General features: G+C 48.5%; 9 protein-coding genes across 9 annotated transcripts; 3 read left to right on the forward strand and 6 right to left on the reverse strand.

The window, feature by feature from the left end:
- Positions 1-447: 447 nt before the first annotated feature.
- Positions 448-579, forward strand: FOXG_20249 (uncharacterized protein; the record flags this gene model as incomplete). Its single annotated transcript, XM_018400513.1, has 1 exon — positions 448-579. One exon carries the CDS (start codon positions 448-450, stop codon positions 577-579), a length of 132 nt encoding a protein of 43 aa, XP_018247730.1.
- Positions 580-934: 355 nt separating this feature from the next.
- On the forward strand, positions 935-2,691 carry FOXG_10210 (uncharacterized protein). The gene is made up of 3 exons (XM_018389455.1): positions 935-2,257; positions 2,306-2,520; positions 2,577-2,691. Exons 1-3 carry the CDS (start codon positions 1,315-1,317, stop codon positions 2,601-2,603), a joined length of 1,185 nt encoding a protein of 394 aa, XP_018247731.1. The 5' UTR covers positions 935-1,314; the 3' UTR covers positions 2,604-2,691.
- Positions 2,692-3,849: 1,158 nt separating this feature from the next.
- Positions 3,850-4,881, forward strand: FOXG_10211 (uncharacterized protein; the record flags this gene model as incomplete). The annotated part of the gene is made up of 4 exons (XM_018389456.1): positions 3,850-3,972; positions 4,037-4,059; positions 4,120-4,175; positions 4,619-4,881. The coding sequence occupies 4 exons, from the start codon at positions 3,850-3,852 to the stop codon at positions 4,879-4,881; spliced, it is 465 nt and encodes a 154-aa protein (XP_018247732.1).
- A 489-nt stretch (positions 4,882-5,370) lies between these two features.
- Positions 5,371-6,201, reverse strand: FOXG_10212 (uncharacterized protein; the record flags this gene model as incomplete). The annotated part of the gene is made up of 1 exon (XM_018389457.1): positions 5,371-6,201. The coding sequence occupies one exon, from the start codon at positions 6,199-6,201 to the stop codon at positions 5,371-5,373; it is 831 nt and encodes a 276-aa protein (XP_018247733.1).
- Positions 6,202-6,638: 437 nt separating this feature from the next.
- Positions 6,639-7,898, reverse strand: FOXG_10213 (uncharacterized protein; the record flags this gene model as incomplete). Its single annotated transcript, XM_018389458.1, has 1 exon — positions 6,639-7,898. One exon carries the CDS (start codon positions 7,896-7,898, stop codon positions 6,639-6,641), a length of 1,260 nt encoding a protein of 419 aa, XP_018247734.1.
- Positions 7,899-8,131: 233 nt separating this feature from the next.
- Positions 8,132-8,269, reverse strand: FOXG_20250 (uncharacterized protein; the record flags this gene model as incomplete). Its single annotated transcript, XM_018400514.1, has 1 exon — positions 8,132-8,269. The coding sequence occupies one exon, from the start codon at positions 8,267-8,269 to the stop codon at positions 8,132-8,134; it is 138 nt and encodes a 45-aa protein (XP_018247735.1).
- A 7,175-nt stretch (positions 8,270-15,444) lies between these two features.
- Positions 15,445-16,523, reverse strand: FOXG_10214 (uncharacterized protein). The gene has a single exon (XM_018389459.1). It carries the CDS (start codon positions 16,451-16,453, stop codon positions 15,545-15,547), a length of 909 nt encoding a protein of 302 aa, XP_018247736.1. The 5' UTR covers positions 16,454-16,523; the 3' UTR covers positions 15,445-15,544.
- Positions 16,524-16,909: 386 nt separating this feature from the next.
- Positions 16,910-18,647, reverse strand: FOXG_10215 (uncharacterized protein; the record flags this gene model as incomplete). Its single annotated transcript, XM_018389460.1, has 4 exons — positions 16,910-17,525; positions 17,582-18,166; positions 18,220-18,434; positions 18,489-18,647. The coding sequence occupies 4 exons, from the start codon at positions 18,645-18,647 to the stop codon at positions 16,910-16,912; spliced, it is 1,575 nt and encodes a 524-aa protein (XP_018247737.1).
- Positions 18,648-19,752: 1,105 nt separating this feature from the next.
- Positions 19,753-21,322, reverse strand: FOXG_10216 (uncharacterized protein; the record flags this gene model as incomplete). The annotated part of the gene is made up of 5 exons (XM_018389461.1): positions 19,753-20,274; positions 20,325-20,587; positions 20,643-20,823; positions 20,879-21,167; positions 21,222-21,322. 5 exons carry the CDS (start codon positions 21,320-21,322, stop codon positions 19,753-19,755), a joined length of 1,356 nt encoding a protein of 451 aa, XP_018247738.1.
- Between the last annotated feature and the right edge of the window lie 139 nt (positions 21,323-21,461).

Here is a 21,461-nt window from a genome sequence, read left to right on the forward strand (position 1 = left end):
CGCTAGCTACGTGTAATAATGATCTGGAACCGTTGCACAGCAAGTAGATCTCGGCTATCCGGCACCGTAACGCGGGGGTAGATCCTAGCGAGCTGGAACCAGGTCCAACGACGGAAGCCAATAAGACAGCTTGAAAAGAAATATTACCCGGAGAAAATATACCTGAGTTGTCCTTGGTTGCGATACCACTGTGGATTTGTATCATGCACAGCCTGGATTATAGAGATCCGACGTGGTATTGAGGCTGTCATTTTTGAGACGGGATGATTTGTTTCAATGGCTATTGCTTATGTTCGAGACAGTTCTCCCATTACGTCGTCACCTTCGGCACCAGGTGACATATGTAGCACAGTAAGTATCAGACTATTTTATTTCTCTATTAATACAGAAGGACTGAGAGAAAGACTACACTGGAATCATGACTTGGATACTTCCTGTCGCCGACAGATGAGTACGCCACGGTGGCAACAGGGTAGCTGGCTTGGAAAGGGGTTTATGTATAGGGACGGAACTTTGACTACACCGCTCGTTAGATACACAGTGCCAAGCGGCCCGTTCAAGAAATCGAGAGCCTCGTAAAAGAAAAAACTAAAAGGGCGCAAGACTCGGGAATGTGAGATTTTCGTCATCTCAAAAGCTTGGATGCATCACACCCTTTTTTTAACGGGCCAAGAAGAAGCTTAACTGGCAGTGCACTACTCCCAATTTGACCTAGGCTTGGCGGGATAGTGGATCCGGAAACGCAGATATCCTATTACTAAGCGGTTTGGCTGGTTTCCGTGAGATCTAAATCTCATCGGTGAAATTATTGCCTAAAGACCGAGCCCACCATCCGTAGATCACTCTTTTTCCATCTCTGACCCCTCCTCTGAGACTTGCCATTCTATTGAATGAATGAATCAGGCCACTTATGGCAAGACAATGAAAGATAATTGCAGGTACTAATTATCTTTATCCTTAAACTATTTATAGGCAGATGCATCTTTAATTGAGATAGACTTTATCTGGAATCTTGGTAATGCCGGCTAATTGTGGAGCAGACATGACTACGCGCCAGTCAGCCAAGTCAGCCTAAGGTGATTAGCGTCCTTGTGCATGCCAACGTCGGTGTTGTCACCGTGCCCAGACGCCACTATTTTGTGGGAAGCAATGACAGAATAATCTCCGGCGACATGGCTCCCTTTGTTGGGAGAGAAAGAAACCTGCAATTGCCTGTCATATGATTCGTTCTTTTTGCCATCTGTTATATCCTTGTTTCGTCTGGTTTTTTTGTTTCTTACTTGTTATTATTCCTTCTGAAACTTAATACACAAGATGGCCGACCAGACAGAGAAGATCACTATGAGCTCAGTACATGCCCGCGCTCATGTACAAGGAAAAGATGTCGAGGTCCAACATCATATCGACGATCCTTTGGGGCTTTCTGCACACATCAAGCTAGATTCCGACATGCCCAGAGCCAACACCTCACGCAAGCGTCGTCTAGGTCTCAAGAAGAATCACCCGCTGCAGGAGTTTTACGAAACACAGAACCAGAGCATCCGGGCCATGCTCAAGTCGGTGGAAGAGCACGAGCAAGAGGTGACAGACGCTCACGGCGCCAACACACTCATGTACAACATCTGCGTCAAAGGTTCTTTGGTCGCCAACATCATCCTCTCCGGTCTCCAGCTATATGGCGCTATCTCATCCAGCTCCCTCTCGCTTTTCACCACTATGGCCGACTCCGTCTTCGATCCCATGTCTGGTATAATGCTGTACATGGCCCACCGAGCCGTCAACAAAGTCGACCCGAATAAATACCCTTCAGGCAGAGCCCGTATCTCGACTGCTGGCAACATCGTCTTCTCCTTCATCATGTTTTCCGTCTCACTGGTCCTTATCGTCATGTCTGCCCGTGACCTGGCCGCCGGATCTGAGGAGGAGACCAACAAGTTTCATTTGCCGTCGGTCATTGCCGTGACTGTTGCCTTTGCTACCAAGCTGGGGCTTTTCTTCTTGTGCTGGACTGTGAAGGACATTTACAGTCAAGTGGACATCCTTTGGCGCGACCACCGAAATGACCTCTTTATCAACGGCTTCGGCATTCTCACATCTGTCGGTGGCTCCAAATTGAAGTGGTGGATTGACCCGATGGGCGCCATCATCTTATCCATTCTCATCGCTGGCCTCTGGCTCCATACTGCCTACGACGAGTTCCAACTGATGATCGGTGTCACCGCGGACAAGGACATCCTACAGCTCATCACATATATCTGTGAGTATACTACCCCAATGGCTTATAGGGTGAATACTGACTGTTTAGCGATGACACACTCGCCTCTCATCGAAAAGGTCGATACAGTGAGGGCTTACTACTCGGGCCCCCGGCTTGTTGCAGAGGTCGACATAGTGATTGATCGCAACGAGCGAGTTGAAGTAGCACATGACGTTGCGGAAGACCTTCAGATTAAGCTAGAGAAGCTGCCCGTCATTGAGCGTGCCTTTGTGCACATTGACTATGAAACTAGTCATAAGCCAGTAAGCTCATCACCTCATGCTTATCCAAGTCTCATTTTGCTAACGAGTATAATTAGGAACATAATCTGAAAAAGCTGATGTAACCGGAACTGCATTACTCTATAAAAGTGCCAATGTGGAGATGCGTACAGTACAAATACAAACATAGATGCCTGCCCTATAGAATATGAACCGATGGTGACCCTGTGTCCTGCTTAAAATTAGAGTTCGATTGATTGAGCTTGAGCTTTTCGTAAGAACAATAGGTTCGCCCGCACCAACGGGGAAACTCAAGCCAGGATTATGTAGGCCGGTATTAAGCCCACTTGTTTACCAGCAAGTATAGATAATAATCACGAGCCACACCAGCGGAGTGCTGAACATGTATAATAAAGTCGATTCCTAGCACAAAGAATATCTGGCATATCTTCAGGCTATCTTCTGTTTTGACTTGGCGAAATTGGCACATGCGTGAGGAACATAACCAAGACTTGACATGGGGAAAGCTTGGTTCTGGTCAGTTGAAGTGCCGCTTTAGTATGTCTCTCTTGATTTCATTAGCCAGATGACCTTTGTCAAGTGATATCTAGATGTAAATTAACTCCTTGTAAATTGTAAAGAGCAGACAGCGCATGAAAAAGGGCGCAACTCCAGATGCCTCCGAACGTGTTCTTCACGGCTAAACGAACGTCGGCAGTAGCGATAAATTAGATTATCTGGGTCCATCATGGTTTCAGTCTAGGCCTTGCAGTACGGTTCAGCTCAAGATGTTCGCTGTTGGTTAATTTGGCGAAAGGCAAGGATGTGTTTCTTATCGCAGCAGACTAGTATAATATATGTTAAGGGTAGAGAAACAGGGAGAGGTAAGAGTCTGGAAGTGGCAGTATATTCTCAGATTTAGAACTAAAATTCGGATTTAGTACCCGTTGATTAGAACCTGGCTTTACTGTTTTGGCCAAGGTTCTATAAAAAGCGGGATAGATACAGTCTCCTGTTAATTTAGTGCAGCAATGTCTATTGGTCTGTGCTTCGACTCTTACTTAATTATTCCGATGCAAAGAACGGACATCGGTAAAGATTAAAGTCCGAATTGAGAATCAGCTATGTTTAGGTGCTCCTAACCATACAAGTCGACAGGCAATTCTCACCGACTCCGAGTTTCGTAGCTGAAGGTTTAACCTTGTTTACTTATAAAAGCCTCCTTGAAGCATAACAGTTTACTTTCTCGTTTTAAAGAACATTAACTCCAGATCTCTGCTCAACAGACAGTCAACGCTTCACTGCTTTGCATAGCTAGTGCTTCAAGCTTTATCACCATCACGACCCCAAAAGACATTTGCAGTAAAGTAAATGCCGACCAATCGAGCTGCTTGGGTCAGGGGACCAAAGTCCTATCCCTTGGAAGTGGGGCCAGCTACGTTTCCGACTCCGAAGTCGGGTGAGGTTATCATCAAGGCCCAAACCTATGCTCTGGTAAGAAGGCAGCCACAGTTTGTTGTATGGAACACTCCATCACTAACAGTCATCCCATATTTAGAATCCAGTCGAATGGAAGGTCCAGTAAGTATCACTTGGTCGTAGAGAAAAAAGCTCATTATCCATCTAACATGATCCTAACAGAGAACAAGACTTCTTTGTCAAGACCTACCCGTTCATCCTCGGCGCTGACGTTGCAGGTTATGTTGAAGATGTTGGCAAAGGTGTCACTCATGTTCAAAAGGGCCAACGTGTCATGGGGTAACCAACCCCTTTGCCCCACGGTGCAAGGAACAAACAACTAAGCTAATCATGATCCAGATACTGCATTGGCTTGGGAGTAAACGACCCAGCATTTGGTGGTTTCCAGCTCTACCCTATTCTGTTTGCTTCGTTGGTCTGTCCAATTCCGGACAGTCTGAGCTTCGACGAGGCAGCTGTGGCTCCCCTTGCTGTGACTACGGCAGCGGTGAACCTATACCACCGCTCTCACCTAGGCTTGCCACTTCCAAGCCTAAACCCTCAGCCCAGTGGCAAGGCCATTTTGGTCTGGGGCGGATCATCTTGAGGGTTCTACGGCTATTCAGTTGTCTGTCGCTTCTGGTCTGGAAGTAATAAGCACGGCGTCGAAGCTCAATCATAGCCTCGTCAAATCCGTTGGTGCGACTACCGTCCTTGACTACAAAAAGTCCAACCATTGTGCAAGACGTTGTGTCTGTGCTGTCAGGTCGTGAACTTGTTGGCATCTTTGACGTTATTTCAGAGCCAGAATCCATGAGACCTGTCAGCGAAATCCTCGATCAAGTTGGCAGCCACAAAGTTGGTCTTGTGGTGCCACCAACAATCGAGTTGTCCAAGAACTTCATCCCCACATTGTGTAAGGCCAGCCACGAGCACATACTGTGATTTTGCTTCCCATATTAATCATTCGGTAGCACTTGCATTTGAGATCTTGAATAATGATGAAAGCAAGGTTTTGAACCACATATGGCAGGAATTTCTGCCCGAATCTATTCGCCGAGGTAGCTTCCAACTCCAGCCTCCCCCGGTCATTGTTGGCAAGGGCCATGGTGACATCCAGCAAGGACTAGATAAGTTGAGATCTGGAGTCTCAGGTCAAAAGTTTATCGTGCACGTCTGACAGGTGTCTGTTCGGTGCTTGCATACATGTCATAGATTCTCGTGGAAGGGCAGAGGAGCATGGACGCTGGATGCCGCGTTGCTTGGACATTGTTCGTTTTTCAACCGCCTTTCCTCTACTCCTTTGTTGTTCTGTACTGATATCCAACAATCCTGTAAATGAGACAGAGGAAGAAAACAAGGTGACAGATTCTCGGTAAAGACTGGATAGTTTAATAAATATAACCTCTGTAACTAAATCCTAGCCATTTATCTTTAACCAAGGGCAGGCATAACAAGCTTATTACCGCCATTAGCACTTACAGCAGCACCATTAACCCAACGACCCTCTTCACTTGCGAGGAAGCTCACGACATAGGCGATATCGTCAGGAACACCAATTCTCTCTCCCGCGGTTGTGTCTCGGATCTGCCCATCGAGAAAGCCTGGTGGCATCATGTGTTGGCTGGCTTTGATCGAGTCTGTGGCTGTTAGGCCCACAATGACACTGTTGAACGTTGCTTTCTTCAACTTGGAGAAGTTTTCGGCAAAGGCTCGGGTGTAGCTCTGGAGAGCGGTTTTGCTAGCTCCATAGGCGACAGTCGGATCGCTATTGGCTTGGTAGGCTAGAACGCTTGAGATGTTTATCACTCGGCCTCCGTAGTCGGGAAGATGAGGTAGCAGGGCCGTTGTGATTGAAACCGGAGCGTAAACGTTTGCCTGCATTATCTCGAGAAACACGTCCAAGGTTGTGTCTTTAATCGGTAATGCCTTGGCAGGGTCAGCCAAGACGGCATTGTTAACGAGGATATCGACAACTGTAGTGTCTAGTCTTTTGACGACCTCAGCAATGGTTTTCGGTCCGAACTGAGGATCAAGCGCGTCTGCTTTGATGGCGATTGCTTGCTCCACGCCGAGTTCCTGGCATCTCTTTAGAGTTTCCTCTGCAGCCTCGATGTTGCTTGCATATGTGATTGCCAGTTTGGTAAGGCCCTTACGTGCCAAGTGAATGGAAATAGCTTGCCCAATACCGCGAGAGCCTCCTGTCACAATGGCAGTCTTGCCATTCAATGACCAAGGTGCATCAGGCGAAGGGGGTGCGGACATTTTGTTCTTTGAAAACTTTGTGAGGTGGTTTTGATTTAGGAAGAAAAGGTTGATTTGCTTGCTTGATCATTTCTTAGGTTCACACTGATGTCTAGTATTTGTACTCCTCTTGAATCAATATCTACTGGCATGATGTGATCGGATTTAATGCAAGTTGGATGCCGAAAGCTAGGACGCCAAAAGTCCGCTCACTAAAGGAAAGGATGAGCTTCGAGTAAAGCGGAGTTGTACTACTGAAAAATGGTAACAGTTTAATTGTGGAGACTTGAGAGAATAGAAAACTTTATTTAGGAAGTATTGATATACCGTATAGAATACGAGCGGAGATTGAAGCATTGACTATAAGTGGAGTTCGACTTCAAGACACCTTAACTCCGTAATTTCCTCCCAGATCTGCAGGAACAACTGTTCACAGCAGTGAATCTGTAGTATAGTGGCTACACTCTATTCTTCCGCTCCTGGTGTTGTCTCAAAAGTTGCTTCCCATAATCATTACCATTTGGGGTTCTGACCAGAGTGTGAATGTGAAAGGGAAGAGGCTCCTTATTGTTGAGAAAGACGCCCGAATGATGATCGAACTCAACCATGATGACCGGAGAATGCACTTTGTAGTAAAAGGCATCTCTGTCTCCAAATCCGCCAATCCAGCAGAACCACGTGTCATCCCAGTGGCTAGCAATTTGTTCAAGGTGGGAGGCTAGTGCTTTCTCCGGGAGGTAGTTCAAACTTAGTTTGACCAATTTGCGGACCGCGTTCTGTTGAGGCTCGGAGAATGTTGTTACCCTGACACCCTCGTATGGGACTATGCGGTTGTCCTGAAAAGCACCTCCGAGATGTCGCTGATCTGCTCGATGCCATCGTCCTGGAGGGTACTCGTCGCCACTCAGCTTCTTGTAGATCTGAACGTCTTTCTGAACCTCGGGATTAAGCGACTGCATAAGGCTGAGGGCAGTCTGTTCTTGATCAACGAAGAGCTCAAGACCCTCATGAGGACCTGCATCAATGATATTAGGCTCAGCACCCATAAAGACAGGCGACACCACCATCTGCGTTCCGACCATGAAGCAATTCATGCAGAGGTGGTGGCCGAATATCTGCCAGCCCCATGGCTCTTCTGGAGATGGTGTGCCGAAGATGACAAAGTTGTACGAGTTCTCGTTTAGAACTTTAGTGCCGTTGACTACCTCGCCGAGGAATTGGTTGACTTTCATACAACCATGAGCCTTTTCATATCCCTCGGCTGATAGACTCGCTTGCATAAGAACATGTAAAGCTGCGACAAGATCCTTGGAGGCTTCTTCCAGTCGCACACCATGCTTGAAGACATAAATCTCAGGGTTCATCCAAAAGCGCCATTCTGGTGCATCAACCGGTCTGAGAAGTTTCTCTCTCTCCTCTTCTGATGCAGCATTGATGGCGTTCTGGGCAGCCTTGACAGCATGTGTTGGAGCTCCGAAATTCTCATTTTTGTCTGCCAGACGGAACAGGTTGGGGATCACCTTTCCATCTGTCGTGATTCCCTTATAAGGCTGGTCGTAGCGTTCTTTCCAAGCCTTCATCCACCCGATCATGAATGGCTCAGAGCATCGATGGTCAGCCCACTGGTAAGTGTCAGACTCTGCCAATTGTATGCTTCTTGGGGCATCCGCAGGCGGGATGTAATCACGAAATCCCGCAGGAGAGCGAGTTTGTGTCATGTTTCTGGCGCCGACACGACAGTCAATGTGAGAGATGTCTGTGGCGATTATGATAACGAATAGGTCTCACTAATGTATGTGCATGCGTATAACCCAGATAGGTACTGAAAGGATAAGTAAGATGAACTAATCGTGACTCTTATTGTGGACTTCGCATATAAAACAGGCTCATTATGAGCTCGTCAGGAGCTCTCATTCACTACAAGACCAACGTCTGCCGATTTCTGATCAGCTCATAATTCTGAGCCCTCGGCAGCGGCCGGAAGACTTCTGGAACAGGCGCTGCTGTCCAGGATTGAGAAGTCGAAAAGCTCTCGCGGACGTGTCGCGTTCTTTTCCGTTCCGAGGTCATCACCACCACCGAGTTCCATCTTGGGTGATGACGCATGAGCGAATAGGCGATTGTCCCCACGCACCATCTGAGACGCGCGGTCGGTAGCGCGTTATGGCTTAGGCGTGTCCACAACGCGCTGTTCCGAAATCCCGCCAATGCCCCCCGCAGCCACGGAAGCGAAGGGAGACGGGTCAACGTACTGACTCGGTCCAGAGCCATGCCAGCTCAGCAGTGATGCAAATTAAGTCCTTTGGCGTATTTTGTAGAAGTCTCAGATGCAGGTAAACAAGTACAATGGTCGCATCAGGTTCAACGGTTGATGGAGGCAAAGATTGTGTTGAACAGGTGCTGGGGCCTCACGTGCAAGCAGGGATACATTAAGATTACAGCCGAAATGGTAAAACCTCTAAGGGGTAGATTTCAACAGAACACAACATGAATACACACCAATTCACATCAATGAACCGAATACACGTAATGTCTAACAATTAAGAGTCTCAATTGCATCTCAGCGACCCGCGCACCCAAATGCATACGACTTTCGGTTCATTCTATCACCATGTCGGCCAAACACGCCGAGAGGACCATTAGCTACGCGTCTCCGGAGGATTGGGACTCCTGGTCCAACGAATTCAAGAAACTGGCGCACGCCTACGACCTGTGGCAGTATATTGATCCAACCGATCGTATCCGATGGCCTCAGCGACCAGAACTTCCAGAAATCCGAGACTACCCCAGACAAGCAGATCCGGACGATCCCGATAGTGGCACAATGACGCCCAGCTCAGATTACGTACCGCCCCGGCGAATCGGAGAGTTGACGTCTGAAGGAAGAGCGGAATACGAGCATGATATCAGGATCTACTCTCTGAAAGAAACGGCGTATAGAGAGACGAAGAAACAGGAGCAGAAGCTGGTCGAGTTTGTCCTCAAGACGGTCTCGGCCACGTATCAGAAAACATCCTGCGTCACGGGAGACCGATTAGACAAGTGGTATCAGGAGCTACGAAGATCTGGAGTGGTATACAACGAACGCCTTCGACCCGAAGCGCGCGACAAGTACCACAAAGCCGTACATACAGCCCCGAAGATCAACAAACTCAACGAGTGGGTCACGGAGTGGGAGACGACCATGGCCGAAGCGATCAGCAAGAAAGTCCCCGATGCCCTCGACGCGCAATGCTGGGCGGAAGACCTGAACCGAGCAATGTATCACGTCCTCCCCAGCTGGGCATCTACTTTCCGACAACACCGACGCCCTCAAATCCTCAACAATTCCCTCAACTATCGAGAGGTCGCTGCCGACATTCGATACGAAGCCAAAATGGCCAACGCTAGCGGAAGGCCGTCAGGAATCAAGAGAGGCGCATTCGCAGCCACATACGGCGCTGCATCCAGGAACGACAGACCTGAAATCACAGACCGCGATAATGACACTATTGAAGTCCAAGGAGACGCCTCAGATTGGGCGACGGACGAAACATCCTATGCACATCGAGATACGCGAGGCCAAGGCCGTGGGCGTAGAGCACGAGGCGGCGGAAGAGGAGTATCAACAAAACGAAAACGAGCAGAGACGACCGTCAATCCGAACCCGGACGGCCCTACTTGTCGAGGATGTTTGGGTTTCCATGACTGGAGAGGCTGCTGGTACTTATTCCCAGCCCAGAAAGCCGAAGGATGGGAGCCCAACCAAGCGATACAACGATTAATAAACGACCGTCTCAAGAACGATACTGGTTTGGTGGAGGAAGTCAAACGATTGTCCAAAAGTAGAGACAGAACCACTCAGGACGAGTGACTTGGGCGGGGTATGGCACACGTCAAGGCAAGCTACCTAGTGATGCACAACTTTATCGCAGCCTTCAACTGTGCCCCCTACCCTCTCAGACATTCTGCCATCCTTGACTCTGGATCGACAATCCATATCTTCAATGAAGTATGCAGGTTCCTCAACTACCGACCGGCGCCGTCTGGAGACTTCGTCTACGCAGGGGAGTCACCAGTGGCCATTCACGGGTACGGGAACGTGGATATTCGCGTTCGAGGACCTCAAGGACCCTCTCTTCTCAGATTGCGAGATGTAGCTCATTGCATAAACTTTGCGTGCAATATTGTGTCATACCGCCAGTTGCGGAAAAAGGGCTACTACTGGGATACCAAAGGGAACAGCAACCAAATCCGCAGGAAAGATGATTCAATCCTCTGCACATTGACGGATCATTTCGACCAGTACGTACTGGAGTATATCGACAAATCAACAACGGCAGCGGCATTCCTAGCCAAACGGAAACAGTATGATTCGTGGACTAAACGCCCTCCTCGCAGTGGAGACGAAACCTTTTGGCACCTTCGACTTGGACACCCAGGGCCTGAAGCACTCAAGCACCTCGTGGGCCAATCTCGGGGGGTGAAGATCAGAGGGATCTCCACGGTTGAGTGTGATGCTTGTGGAATGGCGAAGGTGAAGCGCCAAGTCCGTCGACAAAGACGAGTTCCACCCGAGAAGGCTGGAATCCGACTCACTATTGATTTCCACGACATGAGTGGGGATCCAGGCTACACTTCAGCTATGCTGGTTACCGACCGTTACTCTGGCTATATCTGGGACTATTATCTTCCCGATCGAACTGCACCAACGCTTATCGGTGCACTTGAGCATCTACTTAGAACACTAGAGCGACAACTCCAGTGTAGACCCGAAGTCATCGAGTGTGATAACGAGATCCCGGATAGTCACCAGGTAAGTGACTTCCTCAGTATCAAAAACGGGATGCGCCTAGAGCCCTCCGCGCCATATGCCCAAAGTCAAAATGGCGGCGCAGAGCGCTCGGGGGGTGTGATCAAGGAGAAAGCTCGCGCGATGAGAATCGGAGCAAAGCTGCCTTCGTTCCTTTGGGTTGAGATCTGGCGTGCTGCCGTATACCTATACAATAGGACACCCAAGTATATCTACAATTGGAAGACGCCATATGAGCGTTTCTACACTTACTTTGCCTTTAGGGACGGCGTGGTTGTCACGGAGCGTAAGCCCGATCAAACACACCTACGCGTGTATGGCTGTAAAGCCTTTGCGATGACGACCGATGCTTTGAAAAAGAAGAATCGGCGACAACGACTCAATCCCCGAGGGTGGATAGGATACCTGGTCGGGTATAACTCGACAAACATCTACAGGGTCTGGAATCCGTTGACCAACAAGGTCATCTCCACTAGAGACGTGATCTTCAACGAGAAGGAGACGTTCTCTGGGGATGTGCAACACCTCAAGGATGATTTAAAAGAACTAAACGAAGAAGAACTTATTCAGCATCTCACTGATGCTGAGGTCCCACAGGGATCTAGCATAAATCTGGATGCTTCTACCCAAGAAGAAGACGAGGAATTAAGCGCCTTGCCTGAAGGACTAGCGTTTGAGCGGGAGGCTGCAAGTTATCCACATAGAGGGTTTGAACGTGATCCCACGATTACGCAGGGTGAGACTGGCAGGACACTAGTCGTAGGAGATCGCAATCGAGAAGAGCCTGACGGGACTGATCACCCCTACACGACCGCTCGATTCACTCCCTACCTGACCCCGGAGACTTGCCCTCTACGGCCTGCTGCCCTTCTGGTCGCTACTATCAGAGAACCTCCCGTGAGGAAGGAGGGGGAAAACCCCCCTCAGTTACGAGCTGCGAAGATGGTGCATGTCCCACCTAGCGCTGGCACTTCCCCGGGACGAGACGGCGCAAATGGAGCCCCTCGTGTCATTTCAACTCCGAGCAGTTACTGGGAGGCCGCATTTAATGCCGGTCGACTCGCATCTGTGAAAGGGACCTGGAATGGCAAGGTGGTGAGTAAGCGGAAGCTCGAGAAGCAGGCGAGCTCGGCCAGCTGCCACCCTGATAGCGGAGAACCTCAGTTTACGGGAAGTCGAGGGGAATCTACTAAGCTGATGGATTCTCCCAATCGCAAAACACAATCTGCAAAGCTGACAGATTTAGGTGACGGCCAACGCCGAATACACCGACGAGACATGCCAATATTGCCAAAAAGGCATAAAGACCTCAAGAACCATCCACTAGGTGACCTATTCCGCGAGGCAGAAAAGACTCATCTTGAAAGCCATAAAGAAATGCGCTCCTGGCGTGAGGTTCAGAGAGAAGAAGCCGCAGGCAAGGAACTCCTGGACTGCATGTGGGTTTATGTGTACAAGTTCGACAAGCACGGATGGTTCACCAAGTGCAAGGCCCGGCTCGTTGTACGAGGCGATCAACAGGTCAAGTCGACACACGAGGATACCTATGCATCCACACTTGCCGGCAGATCTTTCCGAACACTCATGGCTATAGCTGCTCGCTTTGATTTAGAACTTCTCCAGTATGATGTCGTCAACGCCTTTGTCAATGCTGAACTGAAGCAGGACGTCTACATGCGGATGCCCGGAGGCTACCGAAAGCCTGGCCTGGTTCTCAAACTTCAGAAAGCACTATACGGCTTGCGCCAGTCACCACTACTTTGGCAAAAAGAACTAACCACCACCCTTACGAACATTGGGTTCAAGTCTGTACCTCATGAGCCATGCTGTCTCTCGAAAGGAGGAATATTGATATTCTTCTATGTGGACGACCTCATTGTTGCCTACGAGAAGACCAATCAAAAATCGGTCGAATGGACAATAGGCAAGCTTCGAGAAAAATACCAACTCTCTGGAGGAGATACGCTACAGTGGTTTCTTGGAATTGAGATTATTCGCGAACGAAACCAACGTCTGATTTGGCTGTCGCAATCGTCATTCGTGGATAAGATCACTAGTCATTTTAGGATTCAAGGGGGAAAGCCTTCCCTCACTCCAATGACCACGAAAGAACTTCTTCCGAACGAAGAGCGCGCATCAACAGCGTCAATACAGCAGTATCAACGCAAGACCGGATCAGTGCTCTACCTGGCAGTAATCACTCGACCCGATATTGCCTTTGCTGTTTCTCGACTTTGTCGATTCAACATGAACCCGAGCGACGATCACCATGAGGCCTTGGACCACCTATTCCGGTATCTGCAAAACACCAGGGCACTCGCGCTACAACTCGGCGGAACAGACACGTTTGATGTGTACAGTGACGCTTCCTTTGCCGACAACACAATCGATCGGAAGAGCTCGCAAGCCTACGTGATGAAGCTATTTGGAGGGATTATTGGATGGCGCGCCAACAAGCAGGACACCGTGACTACCTCTACAACAGAGGCGGAGTTGCTGGCACTTGCGCAGGCTGCGAAGGAGTCCATGTTCATCTCCAGATTAATCACCGAGCTCGGCGTAACTCTCGATAACTCAAGAATTACTATTCAGTGCGATAACGCGCAGACCATTCGGCTTATTAATGCCGACGTGGCGCTCCTGCAGACCAAACTTCGACACGTCGACATCCATAACCACTGGCTACGCCAGGAAGCACTCGCTAACCGGATCTCGGTCCGGCATACTCCCACCACCGAGATGATTGCGGACGGCCTCACGAAGGCATTACCCGCTCAGCAGTTCCAGAAGTTCGTCACACAGGTTGGCCTAGTGGATATCAAGGACAGGATTCAAGAGAGAAGGACCAAGGAACTCACTGCGGATGACTTTGTCAGAACAGAGGAACATCTCGATGGAGGAAAAGCCGAATAAGGGATCGGAAGGATGGCCAACCTGACAATAGGAATACGGACTGCACAGACTGAACCACGATGGCCAGTCTGGGGGGGTGTGTTGAACAGGTGCTGGGGCCTCACGTGCAAGCAGGGATACATTAAGATTACAGCCGAAATGGTAAAACCTCTAAGGGGTAGATTTCAACAGAACACAACATGAATACACACCAATTCACATCAATGAACCGAATACACGTAATGTCTAACAGATTGCCGTTGTGGCGAGTGCTTAATGCCTGATGTCTGTTTCCCTTGTGTATACCCTGTACTTACCTTGAAGTCCTCTATTATTTAAATAAATAAAGGGATAAATAAGTATATATGATGAGTAATTTAGTAATTATTTAATTTAATTCAAGTTAATTACTTTTTATACTTTCCTTTTATAATATTATTATATTTATTCAATTTTTAAGTATTTTTCTCAATATCGATAGCCTTGATCAATTGATCCACTACTAAGGATAGCTAGAAGTGATTACACAGGTTTCTTGCCCTCGCAGTCCGGGACCTATATCAACACTATTCCCTTGTACGATGGGAAGAAGCGACTCTACTATCAGAATTGCCATTGGAAGGTCGATATAGTCAGTGGTGATACGCTCGCACCTTTCTCACCTCTCCACCCAAGTATCACCGAACCGCGCGCTCTTGAATTACGCTTCATATCATTGAAAACCACCATCACCAGGCTCACATATCGCTGCCTTGGCCTCTGAGGATTCCTGGCATACATCTTGACATGATCCAGATTTTCTTTGCCCGTTAGCCCAGAGTTGGTTGACTGGTAAAGGCCAACAGACGCGCATTACGTGTTTTTGTCCTTGATATCACATCGAGTGGTTCAATTGGGATACAAGGTGTTTGATCTACGAATTGTATGACCGACGAAAGACATAATTGAATCTGGCGCTCCTCACAATCAATATTAAGCAGGACAAATGCCACTCTAGAGTTCCGAAGGTCTTCGGTCCTGGTGAGGTTCCTTCGTACTTACCAGGCCTCACAACTTGAGCAGCCCAAAGGTGCCTGTGTAGCTTCAAACTACTGAAAGACCTTCTGAGGGCGAAGCTGCATCATCGATGAGAGACAGTTTATTTTTCGTAGCCCCCGATTCAAGATGATTGAGCTGCGGAAGCGCTTGCTGTCTAAAAGGTTAAACCTCAGGCAGTACCCCCAAGGGGGAAGGCAACTTTAGGCCTATCATCTTATAAATCAACTCAAAGAAACCTTTAATCTCTGAGAAAGTAGAACCTAAGAATTGATGCCTTGTCTAGAGAAACTCGAATTATTTAAGGTTTTGCCTTTTTGTTATTTATATCCTACCCTAATTACTTTACCTTTTGTTTTCTGTCGCCCGTGACGTTATCCCCTACTTTTCGATTTAACTCTTCCTGCTATCACCATGCCGTCTTACACGACCGCAGCATTAAAAGACATCAGATTCTGAGACAGCAACGGTTGTCTGACTGGCAGAGGTATAAGGAGTCTTCTTATTACCTTAATGCATTATTAAGAATTAAAGATATGAATAAAATAAAAAATAAAATATAATATAAGCGGCTTTCTTTGAATATAACTATAGAAAATATATAATAGAAATAAAATACAAGGCAGGATTGATAATATAAATATCTTACAATGAGTTCCAAACTCCTACGTAATCCACTTCCAAGTTAACCGAGGGCCCATCAATCGTGGCATTGTTTGGTGGGCCAGGCCAGTTTCCACCGACGGCCACGTTAAGCAGCAGGAAATGCTCCTTATGCGCCAGCTTCACCCAGGTCGGCTCGTCCCCAACAGTCGCACCCGTGACATTGAAGATCTTCTTTCCATCCAGAAACCAGTTCAGCGACTCGTCCCGCCAAGATCCGTTCTTTCCCTCGCCGCACATGCTCCTGTCAACCATGAAACCTAGCGTATGGAACTCGCCCCTGGAAAAGTCCCTGCCTCCACTTCCAATCCCGTTATACTCGTTGCATGGTCCTCCAGGAGCAGTCCCGCAGTGGATGGTGGAATACATCTTCGACTCACCATTGATCACCTCGAGAATATCCCACTCTGTAGCCATCGGCCAGTTTGTGTAGTTACCTCTGAACTCCGTGCCCAAAGCCCAGAAGGCGGGCCAGATGCCTTGCATCTGTGAGGCCGGCGCTCCACCGACTTTGAGGCGCGCCTCAACAAGCAATTTCCCTCCTTCTTTAGCAACAAAATCGCTTCTTTGAGTCTCAATCCTTGCCGATGTCCATTTACCCTCTTTGAGTCGTGGTGTAATAGCCAAATTTTGGTCTTTTGTTATGTGTACGTTGGAAGGGTCCTTGGTGTAGGTTTCGAACTCGTTGTTTCCCCATCGCTCTGCTCCGCCTGGGTACGAAGTTCCGAGGTCGAAGATCCAGTTCGAGGACGAGGGAAGTGATCCTGGATAACCGAAGAATGTATCAATGAATGTTGGAGCAAAGCCGGGTTTGATGAGTGGAGTGATTTTGGAAACCGGGCTCGCCACCGTGGCAGTCAACACCATGAGGGTTAAAAAGAGTGACTTCATGATGAAAAGGTTCAAAAGAGTGACTGAAATAGAAAAAAGGAATGTATGTAATAGAGAAGGGTGCAAAGATAAGATCTTGCCATGGAGGGGACAGGTATCATGTATTTATAGCATTTTAGGTAATGTATAAATTAGCTTTTAATTATATAGAGTTTAATTAGAAAATATTATTATTTCAAAGTTACTAAGTATTAAACACCTGCCTTTCTATTATTAGTGGCCAAAGCTAATTAAGGTTTACAGGCTTAATCGCTACGTATGGAAGAAAATCTCTCACCTCCTTTAATCTAGTATACGGACGATACATCGGCAGATAGATCTCACTCGGATAACGCGGCGTATTATAAACCTTAATCTTAGCGATCTTCTCTAGCCAGACCTAACATAACGACGCCGAAATCACTCCCCCAAGGCTATCGTACTGTCTGCGCCCTCTCAATCTCAGACCTCCCTGTTTCACCTAACCTGACCAAACTTCAAACGGAGCTGATGGCCAAAGCGATGAACAATCGCGATCAGAATCATACTCGCCGCTACAATGCAAGCTTGAGTCCCAAAGCTTACATCGTAACCAACCTTGGCTCCCCACGGCTGCTGGTAATATCCGACACTGAAACCACTCAAAGCTCGGAACACGTTGGTCAAACCACAAACTTCTGCAGGGGCAGACGGGTACGCATCCAAGAGGTATGAAGCCACGGCGACAGACGCGAGCATGATTCCAAAAGCATGCATGCCCCATCCTACGACGATTGCTGCAACTGAAAGATGCTTATGCAGGGCTTGTCCCATCAAGACGAGGCCGGCGATCATGGGGATAGCCGAGATGTAGATGGTCATGAGACGAGCCTCGGGCTCAAAGACACCGTTGTGCTTTCGGACATAGCGCCGAGTGAGGTGGTCGTTGAAGAAGTGACCAAAGATCTCGCCCAGGAAAACGCCGACGATTGGAGCAAAGTGTAGGTATCCCAGTTGAGTAAAGCTGTAGCCATAGCCTCCCATCTCCTGAGGAAGACCAAAGAGGATGGCGGTCGAAATATTAATACCGATCGACCATGCAAAGCACATGAAGCTGGGGATATTTGGTTAGCTCTTGGACTGTTACAGAAAGGCGCAGAACAAACTTACTAAGCAGCGAGGACGAGGAGAATGACAGGCTTCGACAGGATCAGGAGGACTCTCTTGTAGGCATCATAAACAGACTCGAAGTATCCAGAATGATACTTCATCTGCCATAGACCAGTAAGCCGAAGCAGTCGAGAGAAGAAACCTTGGCTTCGAGATGGTTGAGCAGATGAAGGCAAATCACGATTGTACCAAGTTTCATCCAGAAAAGTCAAGATAAGAAGCAAGCTCATGCCATTGACCCCGACTCCAAGCCAAAAGGCATCCTGCCATTCATGGGTCTCTCCAATGACAAAGTTGGCGAGCAGTGGGCCCCAGTATGGAGATGTGATATACATGAGAGCCCAAAGGCCGATCTTTCGCGCTCGTTCGTGGAAGAAGAAGATATCTTTGATGAAGGCGATCGCGATCGTCTGACCAGATGTAAGGAAGAGGCCCTGAATGGCTCGGACGCCCATGAACATCTCAAAATCGGTGGAAACGGATGAAAGGATCGAGAAGATAAGACCGAGGAAGGTGGACCAAAACAAGGTCGGTGCTCGTCCAATGATGGAAGTCATGGGAACCCAGATCAAGCCACCAATGGCCCTGAGAACAAATTAGTAAAAGTCATGACGAGAAGCAAGGTAAAGACCGCTTACATCATGAGGACGTTGATGCTATTATTATGATTGACCGAGTTTGGAGACTTGTGCCATTCGGCGGCCTGAAGAATGACCGGGGCGCTACCAGCAGCGGATGTAAAATCTGAAGTGAGAGCAGCCCAGGCCACAACCAGGAGAATGAGGTGCTTCTTTCGCGATGACCAGTTCAAGGGGTCATTGGGATCGTCTGTCGGCTGGGGCAAAAGCACGGTCTAGAAGAATGCAACTGTCAGCAGTCATGGTAACCTGTGAATTGCAAGACTTACATGTCCATCTTCAGCAAGACGCAGAGAGGTCCCTTCGGCACGCTCAACCTGGAGAAGAACCCCAGCTTCAGCTCGAGCCTCTGGCGGGAACTTGTCAACAACGCGAGAGCCGTCTGACTTCTCGTCATTGGAAAGGTGCTCCACCTCTGGCTTCTCCATGATAACTTTCAAGTTGGGTAATGGTGTTTGATCTCGAGCTATGCAAGTCGAGTGCTGCAGATGTGGGAATGAAGCCGCCCATTTGTCTATACAAATACAATTTGCGTTGTCAAAGCTTGGACAGTCAAGAACAAACACAGCATGGCAGTTCCGAAATTGCGAAATCCGGGGCCCCGTGGGGTAGAGTGGCTTCCCGTCGTGTGACGGGCGTAGCCAAATGCCAGCTTGGCTAGCCTGTTCTGGAATGCCCCTTGATTTCCGGCGACCCGGTCAGTCCAGAACGCCAAGCTCAAATCTTATCTCCAGTTTGCGCCATTGCATCTCCAGTACCTGGCGAGGTCTCTGGCTCGATGGAATGCAAATGAATGCAGTTCCTTCTACATTCTAGCTATGCGTACTTTATATGCAGGACGCAATTGACATATGACTTGAGAAAATGTCATTGAGTCGCTAATCTGAGACGTATTCTTCACCGAAATGATGATACCGGCTCTGTAAGGGAACAAGGACGCGGGGATCGCTTATCTTGCTTGAGGCGAAGCGGCTACGAGGCCAGACCGCTGTGGACTGCCACACCAGCGTGGCATGTGAGCCAAGAGTACATGGGATCTATTCGGTACAACTGTACACCAGTGTCCAGACGGAATAGCAATTCCGGCTTGCGAATAGGTGCGTGTTGGAATATCCGAAGCCACGTAGATTATCTACGCGTTCCTGTTCGGAGTTCGATCAATCGTTAAGATTGATGCATGCCAAGAGAGTCAAATGATTTGACTTATGGACGTTGACCGAGGACAGCGAAGGAGGAGCATGGGTTTAAGTTAGATGGTGACTTTGAAGTTGACAGATTATTTGCATTAAGGTAGAGGGACAGTAGATCGCTGGGAGATGGCGATGCGAAAGATAGGTCCGAATGGAGTCATTCACAGACCAAAATATGTCGCCGTAAATGTGTAAGATAAATTGTAATTGTATGAGAGAACCTGATAGTTGATAGTAAATGAACAAAGAAATTAACGCGATCAAATCACTGCACACATCATACTAAAAAACCAGCAATTAGAGTTGTACGTATCCGTAGAACACAAACTCTCCCATTGCTGCCTTAAACCTTCACTGCCAGCTCCTCATTCTCAATATGCCCGTTCTGGACCCCATTCTCAAGCCCATTCTTCAACCCATCGTGGTTGACACCATTAGTCGCAACGCCATTCTGTTCCTTCTTAACCTTTGCCTTCATCAGAGTGACAGCATCATAAGGATGAGGAGCAAGGCTGGCCTGCGTAGCCTGACCCTTGTTCTCAGCTCGCAAGACATCCGCATACGGCAGAACACCCGCATTCTCAAAGGCGCGGAAAGTCTCGACGTACGTGTCATAAGTATCGTCGTAGCGCTTCCAGCCAAACTTGCGCGCTTTGCCTACGCTGCCAATGGTCAACCAAGCCTTTCCAACGGCCCAGTCGAAGAAGTCCCAGGTGCCCCACTCGAAAGCTTCGAGTTGACCGCCGTACTTGGCTACTACTCTCTCCCATACTTGCTTCTTGTCCTTGTGCCACTCAGTCATGAGGAAATTGTTCGCCATGCGCTGCTGGTCTCCCTCGGCTGCCCACTCGGTGAACTCTGGGACCTGAAGACGATTAACCCCAAGAAGTCGAGGGTGAACGTAGATTAACTTACCTCAATGCCAAAGTATCGTCCAAGCCTGCCCCAGAGCTGCTTCCAGACAAAAACATCACCATTCTGGTGGTTGAACGCCTCATTCTTGGTGTGCTCGTCGGTGACGGCCCATACACTCAGATCAGCGATGCTGGGGGCGTACGAGGAATCGTCAACGCATTGGTTGAAGAAGAACTTGTTGCCCGGAAACACGGGAGGCACTCCCATCTCGCGGCAAACCAGCATGTAAATCGCCAATGTGAGCGCCATAGACATACCGTTTCCTACAATTCGAGTTAATCAGGTGCTACGATGTTGTCGCTGGCAACGCAATCATACCTGCGGGTGTATAACCGATGATGGCATTTGGACGGATGATGTTCCAGTTCCAAGAGCGCTTGGCTGCTAGAGTCGAGAGGAAATCTTCTTGCGGGTAGTAAAAGTTCTCGCCTTTGTCCTCGTAGCGGCCCATCTCTTCATGAAGGGGAACTTCGGTAGGTCCAAGATGGGGGCCATAGTACTAGACAGACTCTTGTTAGTCCACGGTACGAGATGGTTCAGCAAGGTTTACTAACCTTTCCGCCGGTTTGGAGACAGACCCGCTGCAGTGTACTTGCTGCAACGATATCTATGGCGACTAGAAAGTTGTGGAATAAAGGAATGTTGCTATCGCGCAGCTTGGCAAAGTCTGCTGTGTGAACGTAGGACGTGAAGAATGCGTGAGTCACGTCGTGGCACAGAGGTGCCATACGCTGGATCAACTCTTCCACGGGGTTCAAAAAGTCGAGAGCAATGAACCTGATTCGGTGGTCTTGCCATAGGCTTTGCTTGGGAACTCGTCGGGATGTGATAATGATCTTGGACCTGCGTAACCCTTATCAGTTATGCCTTTTTGGCACTATGAGTTGAGCGACTCACCATTCGGACTCTGGCTTGCGGATGAGGTGCTCAATAATGGCATTGCCAGTGATACCGTTGGCACCCGTAACGAAAGCGACTTTTCCTCTAGCAGGAGCCATGATTGTGAATGTGTATGCGTATGATAGCCTGATAGGTGAGATGCTAGAAAGTTTAGATAGACAATCAAGGTGTATGTTGGTAAATGTAAATCTACCTTTTATTTGTAGACATTTAATGGAACTGATCATGAGCTCTACG

Source organism: Fusarium oxysporum, chromosome 11 (assembly GCF_000149955.1).
Source record: "Fusarium oxysporum f. sp. lycopersici 4287 chromosome 11, whole genome shotgun sequence".
In the NCBI taxonomy this organism is placed as follows: domain Eukaryota; kingdom Fungi; phylum Ascomycota; class Sordariomycetes; order Hypocreales; family Nectriaceae; genus Fusarium; species Fusarium oxysporum.